The sequence below is a fragment of the Suncus etruscus genome, chromosome 6 (assembly GCF_024139225.1).
Source record: "Suncus etruscus isolate mSunEtr1 chromosome 6, mSunEtr1.pri.cur, whole genome shotgun sequence".
Taxonomy (NCBI): Eukaryota; Metazoa; Chordata; class Mammalia; order Eulipotyphla; family Soricidae; genus Suncus; species Suncus etruscus.
The window spans coordinates 26275134-26290895 of NC_064853.1; the positions used below are offsets into that span (position 1 = coordinate 26275134).

At 40.4% G+C, this 15762-nt stretch overlaps 1 protein-coding gene across 1 annotated transcript in view; it reads left to right on the forward strand.

Annotated features, from left to right (window-relative positions):
* RAB3B (RAB3B, member RAS oncogene family) overlaps nt 1-15762 on the forward strand; it is a 79397-nt gene that overhangs the window by 41175 nt on the left and 22460 nt on the right. Inside the window, exon 3 of the mRNA XM_049775140.1 lies at nt 13831-13949. Within this exon, the coding sequence (XP_049631097.1) occupies nt 13831-13949 (119 nt within the window). The remainder of the gene's footprint in view (nt 1-13830; nt 13950-15762) is intronic.

Sequence of the window (15762 nt, forward strand, 5' to 3'; positions counted from 1 at the left end):
CTCCATGCTATCTCTCCAGCCCCCCATGGCACACTTTTAAATTCCTGTACTGTTTTGGTCACAGTGTTAATTGTCAATATCTCTGACAGATGACTTGAAACATCAGATGTTACCTTGTGAAAAGATTATTGGTTTCATGAAGCTGGAAGCTCTGGTTTGATTTTAGCCTCTTCTCATCATCCATTATCTTTTGCCTCTTCAAACCTCAGTTGCCCTTTTTTTTTTTTTTTTTTTTTTTTTTGTAGAACAGGGATATTGTTTCTTCTCTGATAGGATTTCTTTGGTATTAACTGAAATAATGGGGGGGGGGGGGAAGAACTAAGTAAATCATCAAGCTGTACAAGAATAGGATTTGAATATTTGGAAGGCTACTGCCTAAGTGAAAAATTAGATTTATTCTGTGTTTCCAGAGAACAAAATTAAATCAATGGCTAGAAATGACCACAGACAGATTTCAACTCAACAGATGAGATGTTCTACTACTCAGAGTTGTCCACCCATGGAATAATGGCCTCTATAAGCTGGTGGGCACCTGCACTAGAAACACTTACTGCAAGAATATTGGAGGAGAAATTCCTAGAAAGAGAACATGTATTGAATAATTTCTAAGGTTTCCATTTTGCTTTAGAATTCAATAATCTAATTGTCAGACAGGCGGAGGAGTGGGAAAGTGCATCTGTGGCAGAGAGAGTAACATGATTAAAATAGGGAGGAGAAGGGTAGGGTGTTTGCCTTGCACGCTGCCAATACAGTATGGATGGTGGTTTGATCCCCAGTATTCCATATGGTCCCCGAGCCAGGAGCAATTTCTGAGCATATAGCCAGGAGTAATCCTTTAGCATCACAGGGTGTGGCCCAAAAACCAAAAAATAAATAAAATAGGGAGAAGAAATGAGTGAGTGTGGCCTTATAGATGACTCTGAGGACACTTCAGACAAGGCATAGGAGTCTATGGTGGATCAGTGATTATACTATGAAAGTGATTCAATTTCTCTATGGAAAGTAGAGAACATAGTAACCCATATCAGAAGGTAACTCTTATTGGTTCTTCTTTTAAGCTCTGTGGGTGGTTTTCAGTTTTACCTTCAAGTGGGAGCAAGATGGTTGGCACCAGGAAGTCCTTTACATAGTAGGAGGACTTCTTGTTTGGAGGTTGTAGAGTTAAGCTGGGTCCTGTCCTGAAGGTCCCTTAGGGATCAAGAATATAAAGTCTGGGCGCTGAAGCTATATTACAGTGGGTAGAGCATGTGCCTTGCATGTGATCCACCTGGGTTCGATATCCAGCATCTCCTATGGTCCTCTGAATCTGCCAGGAATAATTTTTCTTTTTCTTTCTTCTTTCTTTCTTTCTTTCTTTCTTTCTTTCTTTCTTTCTTTCTTTCTTTCTTTCTTTCTTTCTTTCTTTCTTTCTTTCTTTCTTTCTTTCTTTCTTTCTTTCTTTCTTTCTTTCTTTCTTTCTTTCTTTCTTTCTTCCTCTTTCTTTCTCTCTTTCTCCCTTTCTTTCTCCCTTTCTTTCTTTCTTTCTTTCTTTCTTTCTTTCTTTCTTTCTTTCTTTCTTTCTTTCTTTCTTTCTTTCTTTCTTTCTTTCTTTCTCCTTTCTTTATTATTTCTTTCTTGCTTTCTTTATTCTTTCTTTCTTTCCTTCTTTCTTTCTTTCTTTCTTTCTTTCTTTCTTTCTTTCTTTCTTTCTTTCTTTCTTTCTTTCTTTCTTTCTTTCTTTCTTTCTTTCTTTCTTTTCTTTTTCTTTTGGTTTTGTGTCACACCCAGTGGCACTCAGGGGTTACTCCTGGCTCTGCACTCACTCCTGGCAGGCATGGATGGTGGTGGTGGGGAGACCATATGGGATGCTGGAATTTGAACCACCATTCATCCTGGATTGGCTGCATGCAAGGCAAATGCCCTACTGCTGTGCCTTCTCTCTGGCTCCCTTGCCAGGAGTAATTTCTGACCACAGAGCCAGGAATAACCCTTGAACACCACTGGGTGTGGCCCATAAAACTAAAAAAAAAAATATGCGGGGCTGGAGAGATAGCATGGAGGTAAGGCATTTGCCTTTCATGCAGGAGGTCATCGGTTCGAATCTCGGTGCCCCATATGGTCCCCCGTGCCTGCCAGGAGCAATTTCTGAGCCTGGAGCCAGGAATAACCCCTGAGCACTGCCAGGTGTGACCCAAAAACCACAAAAAAAAAAAAGAATATGCAGTCTGGGCTGGAGAGATAGTACAGAGGTAGGGCACTTTCTTTGCATTGGGCCAACCCAGGTTTAATTCCTGGCACCACTACTGAGCCCTGCCAGGAATGATGTCTGATCACTGAGCCAGGAATAAACTCTGAGCACTGCTGGGTGTGGCAAAACCAACCAACCAAACAAACCCAAAAGAATATACACTCTGACTGAAGTTCTAGTCACACCACATGGACATGCCCCAAAAGTGATAAAACCTTGATGAAAGAGAATATCTATTCATATGACCAGTCAATGAGTCTGCAGTCCATGGTGGTAATTACAGATCCAGCAAGCCATTGTATTTTCAGTCTCCAATAAACTTGATCACTCCACCATCCAAACTAGCTCAAATTTACTTCTTCAATTAATGTAATAATATGTAAGCTTTTCCTTTAAACTTTAAGCAGGTACATGACAGTATATGCCAGCATAGGACCAATGCTGCAAATTTCTTATGCCTTGTCAGTTTATCACATTTCAAAGACTTTGGGCTTCTCAGTTTTACCTTTTGTTGTATTAGTAAAATTGAGAGACAAGTCAAAAAGCCTTGGGGCTGCCCTCGTCTGAGAACCTGTCTCCTGATATGAGTGACAGGTTTGATGTGGGTTTCTATTAGAATACTCATGTTATGCAATTGAATATTTCTCAGCCAGAAGAAAAGATAAAGTCATAAAATTTGCTGCCACATGGAAAGACCTAAAAAGTATCAAACTGAGTAAAGTTAGGGGAGAAAGACTCGACATGGAATGATCTCTTTGATAGATGAGATATAAGAAACATAATGGTGGGATAATGAATATCCAAAGATATGCCCCAGATATACAATCAATTATTTTTGATAAAGGAGCAAGAAATGAAAAATGGAGTAAGGAAAATCTCTTTAACAAGTGGTGTTGGGACAACTGTTCAGCCACATGGCAAAAAGCGAACGCAGACCTCCATCTAATACCATGCACAAAGGTCAAATCCAAATGGATTAAAGACCTTGATATCAGACCCGAAACCATAAGGTATATAGAAACAACATGTAGGTAAAACATTCCATGACATTGAGACTAAAGTCATCTTCAAGGAGGAAACAGCACTCTCCAAATACAAATGGATTTGTAGAGCAGATGACCTCTATGTGTCAATGCCTAGATTTGATCACAGATGATCTCATGTTCATGCTCTAATATTCTCACAACTTGTATGAATTCGTATATATATCTGTGTGTATAAGATATGTGATATATTATGCATGCTCACATTTAATGAAGCAAATGTAAAAAAAGAAAAATGAAGGGTCCGGAGAGGGCACAGCAGTAGGGCATTTGCCTTGCATGCAGAAGGACAGTGGTTCGAATTCCAGCATCCCATATGTTCCCCGTCAGGAGCGATTTCTGAGCATAGAGCCAGGAGTAAGTCCTGAGTGCTGCTGGGTGTGACCCAAAAATCAAAAGGAAAAAAAAGTGAAAGCAAAGATAAACAGATGGGACTATATTAAGTTGAGAATCTTCTGCACCAAAAGGAAATACGTCCTCAGATACAAAAGCCACTTACAGAATGGGAGAAACTATTCACCCAATACCATCAGATAAGGGGCTAATATCAAAGATATGCAAGGTACTGACAAAACTTAATAAGAAAAAAACTCTAACCCCATCAAAAAATAGGGAGAAGAAATGAATAGACAATTTCTCAAAGAAAAATCCAAATGGCCAAAAGGCACATAAAAAAAATGTTCCACATCATTAATCATCAGGGAGATGCAAATCAAAACAACAATGAGGTAGCATCTCATGCCACAGAAACTGGCACACATCACAAAGAATAAGAACAATTGATGATGGAGGGAATGTGGAGAGAAAGAAATTCTCATTCACTCCTGGTGGGAATGCCATCTAGTCCAGCCTTTATGGAAAACAATATGGAGATTCCTCAAAAAACTAGAAATTAAACTCCCATATATTCCAGCGATATAACTCCTAGGGATACACCCTAGGAACACAAAAATACAATACAAAAATCCCTTTCACACCTATATTTATTGCAGCTCTATTTACAATAGCCAAATCTGGAAACAACCAAGATGCCCTTCAACAGATGAATGGCTAAAGAAACTGTGGTACATCTACACAATGGAATATTATGTAACCATCAGGCTCTCCTGATGAAATTTTCCTTCTACATGGATGAACATGGAATCTATTATGCTAAGTGAAATTAAGTCAGATGGAGAGAGATAGACACAGACTAGTCTCACTCATCTATGGATTTTAAGAAAAATAAAAGACATTATTATAATAATGCCCAGAGACAATAGAGATGAGAACTGGAATGACTGGCTCATGATGTGAAGCTCACCATTAGGAGTGGTGAGTGGAGTTAGAGAAATAACTACACTGACAACTATGATGACAATGTCATTGAGTGAGAGAAGTTGAATGCCTGTCTCAAATACAGAGCGGGGAGGAATGAGATTGGGGGCATTGGTGATGGGAATGTTGCTGGTGAAGGGGGGTGTTCTTTATATGACTAAAACCCAACTGCAATCATGTCGGTAATCAAAGTACTTAAATAAATATATTATTTAAAAAAATACAATGGAAACAAAGAACATGAGAACTGTTGTTTAGTAAGAAATAAGCCCCTTGAGAGGGTTGCAAATAGTACAGGGAGAGGGCAAGGCCTATGGGAGAGGGAAGAGTTCAACTAGGAGGAGGAAGTGGTGCTGAAAGGGGTAATATGTCATGTATAAAAACCTATCAGTGGAATCTGAAGCAATAGCACAGTGGGTAGGGGTGTATGCCCTGCACGTGGTCGTCCCAGGCTTGATCACCAGCATCCCATATGGCCCCCCTGAACCTTCAAGGAGTAATTTCTAAGTGCAGATCCAGGAGTAGAGCATGGTGGCCCAGAAACAAAAATAAATAAACAGGTAAAAATATAATTCAAAACAAAAAAAAACTATCAGCAATAGTACTGTAAACCACAGTGTAGAAACTTATTTTTTGTTTAAAGTGCCTCTCACAGAAGCAGACTGGTGGGTAGGGGGACAAATGAGGATGAGACAGCACTGATGGAGTGGACACTAACTAGTGAAGGGATCAGTATTGAAACATTGTATTTCTGAAACCAAATCATGAATAACTTTATAATTTTATAAGCAACTAACTAAAAATAAATAAACAATATCATTCTCATGTAATAAACTGTCTTAAAAAAAAGAATATACCATCAGGTTGGGTTGTAGGCTTTACTAAAAATGCACAAGCTGAGTTAGAGTGATAGCATAGCGGGTAGGGTGTTTGCCTTCCACGTGGCCAACCTGGGACCAAGTCTGGGCAGATTCGGGTTTGATCCCCTGCAACCCATATAGTTCCCAGAGCCTGCTAGGAGTGATTTCAGAGCACAGATCCAGAAGTAACCACTGAGCGCCACTGTGTGTGTCCCCCTCACCTCCAAATTCACAAGCTTTAGGCCAAAGGGTTGAGCCTAATGAAGGCTCCTTCTCTGTTCTGTAACAAAACTTTAGGACACTAAGACATGAGTGAGGGAGATGATTGGATAGAATATATTTCTATATTTATTTCCTTTCTAGTCTATCACAAATATTTTTAAGTGCAAAATATTTGGTCAGGAGATTGAATTTATACCTTTAAAGGACTTATAATGCTAGCAATTTTTAAAATTTATTTATATACTTTTTCCAGTAAATAAATATATAAAATGGGAATTGAAACTAGTCCTGGTCTATCCTGATGAAACAATGAAGAGAAATAATTCAATATAAGAACATTCTGGGAAGAGTTTGGACTCAGCTCCCAGTCTGAATCTCAGTCGGCCATGAGCTGGGCTGTAAGATGTTAGGCAAATTATCAAACTTTTTCTTATCTCTAATAGAGATAACAGTACTGTAGTTCAAGGCTGCTTTGACAATTAAATAAAATGAAAAATATGTTTAGTTTAGTGCCTGAAATAAAGCAGTGCCCAAGTTACAGTTTAATGTTACAGCAAATAATAAATGACACCCTCATATTAGAAAGGCGTGTCGTAGCACATAGCTTGACTCTCAGCTTCCTTTCCCCTTCACCACACTGGCAGGGCTGCCGGGGGCCAGGACAGTGGCTTGCTCACCCTCGGCTCCATTCTTTGGCATGAAGTGCTGCCCATGTGAAGAACTTAATGACTGTTTAGTGGAAGTGAATTGATTACTGCTGATGACACGGGGGCTCCTTCCTCAAGTAGCCAGTGAATCATGTACTTTCTCCTCCTTCCTGTCTCCTCTTTCTATTTCTGACTCTCATCAGTGGGAGAAGAATCCATGTTTATCAAAGTGATTTTAAAGAATAAAATGGAGACACTGAGCAGCTCTTTTCTGGGCTCTTTTCCATTGTTATTTCCAACCCTGCTTTTTCCTATATGAAATATCAACAGCATCATAGAAGCAGCAACTTTATGAAGCATTTTTTTTTTCAGGATAGGGAAGGATGCCAGCCTTGCAGTGGTCAGGGACTATTACTGGCTCCCTGCTCAAAGGACCATATGTGGTACTGGGTATTCAGAACAGGGTTGGTTGCATGTAAGACAAACATTGTATCTGCTCTACTATCTCTCCACCCTGTGGAGCTTCAGGGAACACCTACTAAGTTTTGATGCTATGTCAAATTCTACCTGCCAGGTTCTTCATGCAACCAGTTTCTTCAAGATGGATATTACCCTTCCCACTTTCCTAATGAAGAATTAAAGCTTAGATAAGTTAAAAGGGGCAGAGCAAGAGTACAATGGGTAGGGTATTTGCCTGGCATTCGGCAGACCCAGGTTTGATCTCTGGCATTCCATATGGGCTCCTGGTACCTTCCTGAGCACAGAGCCAGTAGTAACACATGAACATTGGCAGGTGTGGTCCAAAAATAAACGAAGAAAGAAAGAAAGAAAAAGAAAGAAAGAAAGAAGAAAGAAAAAAAGAAAGAAAGTAAGAAAGAGAGAGAAAAAAAGAAAGAAAAAAGAAGAGAGAAAGAAAGAGAAAAAGAAAGAAAGAGAAAAAGAAAGAAACAAAAAACAAAGAAAGAAAGAAAGAAAGAAAGAAAGAAAAAGAAAGAGGGAAGGAAGGAAGGAGGGAAGGAAGGAAGAAAGAAAGAAGAAAGGAAGAAGGAGGGAAGGAAGGAAGAAAGAAGAAAGGAAGGAAGGAAGAAAGAAAGAAAGAAAGGAAGAAAGAAAGAAAGAAAAATTAAACAATAATTAACAGTCAAGAGTTCAGCTTTGAGTCAGATATAAGTCATATACATAAAACATTTTGTTTAGTTACAAATACGCTACAAAATAGGCATTATTATTTCCACTCCATATCTGAGAAAGCAGCAATTCAGAGAAAGTTGAAAAAAAATACCTCATTAGTACAGATTAGTTAAGATGCTTGTCTTGCATATGGCTCTACTTCAATCCCCAGCACGACCAAGAGTTACTCCCAAGCACAGAGCCAGGAATAGTCCTTTAACGCACCTGCCCACTCAAAAAAAAAAAAAAAAGGGAAAGAAAAAAAATCCAAGTTGTTCAAAGTCACTGCTGATGAGGGGCCATGCACGAAGTCAATCCAAGACATCCATTTTCTTTCTACTCACCAGTGGCTCCTCTCTGGGAAGAGTGTCACATTGAGACTCTGGCTGGCACAGACCTTGGTCTGGCTTGAATCGAGGGAAAGTGCATTTGGCAGAAGATTCATCCACCAAGCTGGGCAGAGGCTCATACTAGATGGACAGAAACAATAACTGATGCTTGTATAGCAGGTTCTAGGTACCAGAAATTGTTCTATTTTAATGGCTTTTTAAAAATTACTTTATTCCAGGAGTCTCAAATTCGCGGCCAGCGGGCCATTTGCGGCCCTCCGTACATTTGTGGCCCTGCCCTAGAGGAATCTTTTTTTGTTTTGTTTTGTTTTCGTTGTTAGGGTCACACACCCCCCCCCCCCCAATGTTCAAGGCTTACTACTGACTTTGCACTCAAGGATCATCCCGACTTTGCCTCTGCGGCCCTCAGGTAAATTGAGTTTGAGACCCCTGATTTAAACATTGTGGTTATAGAATTGCTCTTTTTTTTTTTTTTTTTTTTTTTTTTTGGTTTTTGGTTTTTGGGCCACACCCGGCGGTGCTCAGGGGTTACTCCTGGCTGTCTGCTCAGAAATAGCTCCTGGCAGGCACGGGGGACCATATGAGACACTGGGATTCGAACCAACCACCTTTGGTCTTGGATCGGCTGCTTGTAAGGCAAACGCTGCTGTGCTATCTCTCCGGGCCCTAGAATTGCTCGATTGAATTTCAGTCACACAGCGTGTACCACCCTTCACCATTGCACATTTCCCACCACCAATGTCTTCAGTTTCCTTCCCTCACACCTTCCCTGTGCCTGCCTCTGGGGCATTTTGCTTCCCCCCTCCTTTTAGATACTGTGGTTTGCACTATTGTTAATGAAGGGGTACCATGTATATCACTTTATCTCTTTTCAGTACCCTGTTCTCTTGTCCAGAGTACTCATTTCCAACTATCATTGTCATTGTGCTCCCTTCTCTATCCTATCTGCACTGCTTCACTATTTGTGGCAAGCTTCCTACCCTGGACTGGTCTTCATAGCCCTCATCTATATTATTTCTGGATATTATTACTAGACTATCTTTTATTATTATTGTTATTATTATATCCCACAAATGAGTGAAATTATTTTATGTCTATCCCTCTTCTGACTAATTTCTTTCAACATAATACTCTCCAAATCCATCCATTTATAAGTAAATTTCATGACTTAATTTTTCCTAACAGTTGCAAAGTTGTATAGATGTACCACAGTTTCTTTAGTTACACATCTAGGGGTTCTCAGCACCTGAGTTGTTTCCAGATTCTGACTGTTGGATATTCTGCATTGTGTTTTTGGGTTCCTAGAGTATATCTCTAGGAGTGGTATTGCTAGATCATATGGAAACTCAATTTCTAGATTTTTTAAAAAAATATTCTGGGGCCAAAGAGATAGCATGGAGGTAAGGCATTTGCCCTTCATGCAGAAGGACGGTGGTTTGAATCCCAGCATCTCATATGGTACCCTGTTTCTGAGCATGGAGCCAGGAGTTGTAACCCCTGAGCGCTGCCGGGTGTGACCCAAAAACCAAAAAAAAAAAAAAAGGAAAGAAAGAAAGAAATATTCATATTGTTGGGGCTGGAGTGATAGCGCAGCAGTAGGACGTGTGCCTTGCACGTGGCCGATCCAGCACAACCTTTGTTCGATCCCTGGCGTCCGTATGGTCCCTCAAGCCAGGAGCGATTTCTGAGCACATAGCCAACAGTAACCCCTGAGCATCATCGGGTGTGGCCCAAAAAACAAAAAAAAAAGGAAAGAAGTATTCATATTGTTTTCCAAAATGGTGGTATCAGGAAATATTTTAAGCAATTTATATGTAGTTATTTTCTTAATCTTCAGAAAACAGATGCAACTAAAATCACAAAAATCAAATTGCCTACAAAGCAACAGTTATCAAAACAGCATGGTATTGGAATAAGGATAGGTCCTCAGATCAGTGGAATAGGCTTGAATACTCAGAAAATGTTCCCCAGACGTACAACCATCTAATTTTTGATAAAGGAGCAGGAAATCCTAAATGGAGCAGGGAAAGCCTCTTCAACAAGTGGTGTTGGCACAATTGGATAGCCACTTGCAAAAAATTAAACTTAGACCCCCAGCTAACATCATGTACAAAGGTAAAATCCAAATGGATTAAAGACCTCGATATCAGCCCCAAAACCATAAGATATATAGAACAGCACATAGGCAAAACACTACAGGACATTACAGGCATCTTCAAGGAGGAAACTGCACTCTCCAAGCAAGTGAAAGCAGAGATTAACAGATGGGAATATATTAAGCTGAGAAGCTTCTGCACCTCAAAGGAAATAGTGCCCAGGATACAAGAGCCACCCACTGAGTGGGAGAAACTATTCACCCAATACCCATCAGATAAGGGGCTAATCTCCAAAATATACAAGGCACTGACAGAACTTTACAAGAAAAAAACATCTAACCCCATCAAAAAATGGGGAGAAGAAATGAACAGACACTTTGACAAAGAAGAAATACGCATGGCCAAAAGACACATGAAAAAATGTTCCACATCACTAATCATCAGGGAGATGCAAATCAAAACAACGATGAGATACCACCTCACACCCCAGAGAATGGCACACATCACAAAGAATGAGAATAAACAGTGTTGGCGGGGATGTGGAGAGAAAGGAACTCTTATCCACTGCTGGTGGGAATGCTGTCTAGTTCAACCTTTATGGAAAGCGATATGGAGATTCCTCCAAAAACTGGAAATCGAGCTCCCATACGATCCAGCTATACCACTCCTAGGAATATACCCTAGGAACACAAAAATACAATACAAAAACCCCTTCCTTACACCTATATTCATTGCAGCTCTATTTACCATAGCAAGACTCTGGAAACAACCAAGATGCCCTTCAACAGATGAATGGCTAAAGAAACTGTGGTACATATACACAATGGAATATTATGCAGCTGTCAGGAGAGATGAAGTCATGAAATTTTCCTATACATGGATGTACATGGAATCTATTATGCTGAGTGAAATAAGTCAGAGAGAGAGAGAAAAACGCAGAATGGTCTCACTCATCTATGGGTTTTAAGAAAAATGAAAGACACCCTTGTAATAATAATTTTCAGACACAAAAGAGAAAAGAGCTGGAAGTTCCAGCTCACCTCAGGAAGCTCACCACAAAGAGTGATGAGTTTAGTTAGAGAAATAACTACATTTTGAACTGTCCTAATATTGAGAATGTATGAGGGAAATGTAGAGCCTGTTTAGGGTACAGGCGGGGGTTGGGTGGGGAGGAGGGTGATTTGGGACTTGGGTGATGGGAATGTTGCACTGGTGATGGGTGGTGTTCCTTTTATGACTGAAACCCAAACACAATCATGTATGTAATCAAGGTGTTTAAATAAAAAAAAATTAAAAAAAAAATGTTATCAACTAAACCTGATTATCGAGTTTCTGAATATTTGTTTATTCTACTCTCTGAAATGAACAACTTATAAAACCACACAAACATGTCAGAAAAAAAAATCAAATTGCCCAATATTGTATTTATTGATATAGATGAGATATATCTCATTTATAGCATTTTAATAAGTCAGCTGAAGAAATGTTAATGTATTTTCAAGCATTGCACATTCTAAAATTGTAATGATGAAGAGAAGATGGCTGGTCCCTCAGTCAAGTCTGTATTTTGGGAAACAAGTTCCAGCGTGCTTAGAATGCTTTGCTGTTGGTTTCATTTTTTCCCACTTGCTTGCTTGCTTATGTATTTGATTTCTTACTATGTTGTGAGCTGTTTGAGATAGCAATTGTTTTAGTCATTTATTTTATTTTATTTTGCTGGTGCCAGACAATTGAACTCAAGGCAAAGTATATGCTATACTACTGAACTACATCTCTGACCCACTAAGATAAAATTTTAATCATTTCAAAGTAAATATGCTTATTGATTTTTTATATAATAGCGACATATGCTTTATTTATATGTTAATTAAATATACTTAACTTTAGAGAATAAAAGAACATAAAGTAAATTAAAATCAGTTAACTTCATATGAAGATAATTATTTTCTGATGGTTTCTTTCCAGTTTTATTCTCTGCATATATGGTTATAAAACTAATAGTTCATCACAGTTAAAAGTGTTGTCCCACACAGTTTTATATAAACAAGCATAAATTTTTACATTTTAATATTCTATTGCTTAGCATAGAAGTTTCTAAATTTTCCGGAGAGATAGCACAGCGGTGTTTGCCTTGCAAGCAGCCGATCCAGGACCTAAGGTGGTTGGTTCGAATCCCTGTGTCCCATATGGTCCCCCGTGCCTGCCAGGAGCTTTTTCTGAACAGACAGCCAAGAGTAACCCCTGAGCATCGCCGGGTGTGGCCCAAAAACCAAAACCAAAAAAAAAAAAAAAAAAAAAAAAGAAGTTTCTAAATTTTCTCCTATGTAATGTGGTAACCAATATTTTTGCATATTTATTTCATTTAAAAAATTTTTGAGAGGAAGGCTAGAGTGGCATAAAGCATCTGCCTTGTGTGCTAGCTTAGGATGGACCACAGTTTGATCCCCCGGCATTCCATATGGTCCCTCAAGCCAGGAGCAATTTCTGAGCACAGAGCCAGGAGTAACCCCTGAGAGTCACTGGGTGTGGCCCAAAAACCCAAAACTTTTTTGTTATTTTTTTGGCCACACCCAATTCAGAAGTTACTCCTGGCTCTGCATTCAGAAATCGCTCCTGGCAGGCTCAGAGGATCATATGGGATGGCGGGGATTGAACCTGGGTTCATCCCAGGTCAGCCACATGCACGGCAAATGCTCTACCACTGCTATCACTCCAGCCCCTAAATTTTTTTTGAAGTATTCATATTTTGTTATTGGGGCCACAGCAATATTACTGTGGCTAACTTGATGCTGGGGATTGAGCCCAGGGCCTCACACATGCAAAGAGTGTGTTTTGTTTCTTTGTGTGTGTGTGTGTGTGTGTGTGTGTGTGTGTGTTTTGGGTCACACCCAGCATGGCTCAGGGGATACTCCTGGCTCCATGCTCAGAAATTGCTCCTGGCAGGCACGGGGGACCATATGGGACACCGGGATTCAAACTGATGACTTTCTGCATGAAAGGCAAATGCCTTACCTCCATGCTATCTCTCTGGCCCCGTGTTTTATTTCTTAACTAACTTCCTGGTTCTTGGTTTTCTGTCTTTTTTTGATGGGAAATGTTTTAGAAAGAAAATTTCAAGGTCAAACGGCATGCACGCTTTTAGTACTCTTGAGACTTTCAGGTTGAGTTCTGGAAATACATAATCAAGTTTTCCAAGACTGCAAGGTGGGAACTTGTCCATCTTACTCCACCCTCATCTTTGATGGGAATTATTATTATAATCCAGGTTGTAGTACAGTTGATAGGATGCTTGCCTGGGTTCGATCTTGACACCCATGTTCTCCCCTAAACTTGCCAGAAATAATATCTGGGCCGGAGAGATAGCACAGTAGTAGGGCATTTGCCTTGCATGCAGCTGACCCAGGACAGAAGGTGTTTTGAATCCCGGCATCCCATATGGTCCCCCAAGTCTGCCAGGGGTGATTTCTGAGCACAGAGTCAGGAGTAATCTCTGAATGCCACTGGGTGTGACTCAAAAAACAAACAAAAACAAAAAAACAATAATAAAAAGAACCCACAGAAATGATTTATGAGTGCAGATCCAGAAATAAGCTCTGAGCATCACTAACTGTGACCCCCAAAACAAAAACCAGGTAAGCCCTTTGTGCATAATGATTATACTTTCACAGTTCTTCTGTGCACTGGCCATTCTTCTGGCCCATTTTCTCTATTGGGATTTTAATTATTTTCCTCTTAATTTTTACGGGGCTTTAGAACAACTTTGTTCTAGTCAATACAGTGTTAGAGACATAATTGACTCTCCTTAAATAAACCTTGGGTTATTAGCAAATTGTCATGAGCACTTAGCAGATGGAAAGGCAGACATTTTAGAGACTGACTCTCTCATCTCTCTGCACAGGACACAGCCGGTCAGGAGCGGTACAGGACCATCACCACAGCCTATTACCGTGGAGCCATGGGCTTTATTCTGATGTATGACATCACCAACGAAGAGTCCTTCAATGCTGTCCAGGACTGGTATGGGCTCCATATTTTTCTTCAATCTATCATTTCTCCGACATGCTTGATGTACTTGGGAATCTGGATGCTTCAGACTCACCTTTGGTTTCCCTACAAAGTTGACCCCTAGACCTGGTGAGAGCCTGGGATCACATCCAGTTGAAATTTGTAAAGATTCATTACACAAAGAAAATCAGCACAATGTCCTAGAGAACAACCTCTGAGCAACTGGTCTCTTCCTGGTGTAGAACTCACAGGGAGAAAGATTGTGGAGTTGATGGGCCAGTGGTAGAAGGTGGAGCCTCTAGGCTACAGTTATTCTTTTTGTTTTGTTTTGTTCTTTTGGTTTTGGTTTTTGGGCCACACCCAGCGGTGCTCAGGGGATACTCCTGGATATCTGCTCAGAAATAGCTCCTGGCAGGCTCGGGGACCATATGGGACATCTGGATTCGAACTCAACCACCTTAGGTCCTGGATTGGCTGCTTGCAAGGCAAACACCGCTGTGTTATCTCTCCGGCCACAGTTATTTTTTAGAACCAGAAAGCCTCAGCAGACTGGCCAAGACCAGGCTTAATCTTGCTCTCTTTTGCACCACAGTTAGCCTTTGAGGACTTTTCTTTTAAAGAACAGTTGTCAAGACTCTGTGAGCCTTGAGTCGAAATGACCTTGCAAGCTGTTTGCTATCTACCCTGTTCTGAACAGCAGTCACAGAGTAACAGGTTGTGTCAGTCCTGTGTTCTCTTGAGCTTCATAGTTATCTCTTTCTCTCCTTTCCCTTTTAATAACTCTTCTCTGCCATTCCATTCCCCTTTCCTTCTTTTCTCTTTTGTTCACCTTATTCTCCCTTTTATTTCTTCTCTTCCTTCCAGTTATGATTCTTTTTCCTCATTCTCCCTCATCTCCTTCCCAGAAACCATGATAAATGGATTGTTCTTTAAATACCTTTACACTGCTCCTTTCCTGATGGCCTGAACCTCCTTCTCTTCTCCCTCAGCCCCTGTTCTTCTGCCTTAGGAACATAGTGACTTTAGCACCTGGTGACGATTTCTCCAAGAATAGCCTGATCTGCTAAACAGGGAGCAGAGTGAATGGGGACAGGGAGAGCAGTATAAGGAAATGAGGAAGGTTGGCTTCAGGTGCCTGCGTTGGTGATAGTCTCTCCCTCAAGCCATGCACTTCAAGTTTTGTCTTTAGGAGACTAGCTCCCTGCTCAGCCTGGAACCTGGCTCTTTGTCAGCTCACAACAAATGGTGTGAAGTGAATTTGAGGGAACCATTTATCACTTTTCATGAGCCAATTGGGCGGGTTCAGCTTTAGGAATGGTGGTGACAGTTTGGGATGCAGCCAGGGTTAATTAGATGGTCATTAGCATAGGGTCACAGATCTGAGGTGTGCTTCCAGATAACTGTTCATTGGCTCATTAATTCAGGTCAGTAGGGAGGCTTAGGTCCTTTATCTACTCTGCTAGGGAGGGACCCCACAAATGAGCAGATTTGTTCATCCTATATCCCTGCCTTCAAGGAAGAACAGATTTATTTAGTCACAAGTCACAGGTGCTATGGTAAAGGTGTAGGGCACCATCATAGAAAATTTCTACCAGCTGGAATAGTTGAGATAAGCCCAGCCCCATGATTGAAGGAGCTTATTTTATTCTCCCTGTTAACATTTTGTTTCCAAGCATAGAATTTATACATGCTCCTTTTCAAAGATTTGAGAAGTACAGAAAGTTTCTTTTTTTTGAGGGGCTTTCCACACTATGTTCAGAAGGCCCAAGGGTTACTCCTGGCCATTCTCAGCAAAATAGGTCAGATGATTCAATGTCAGGGCTCA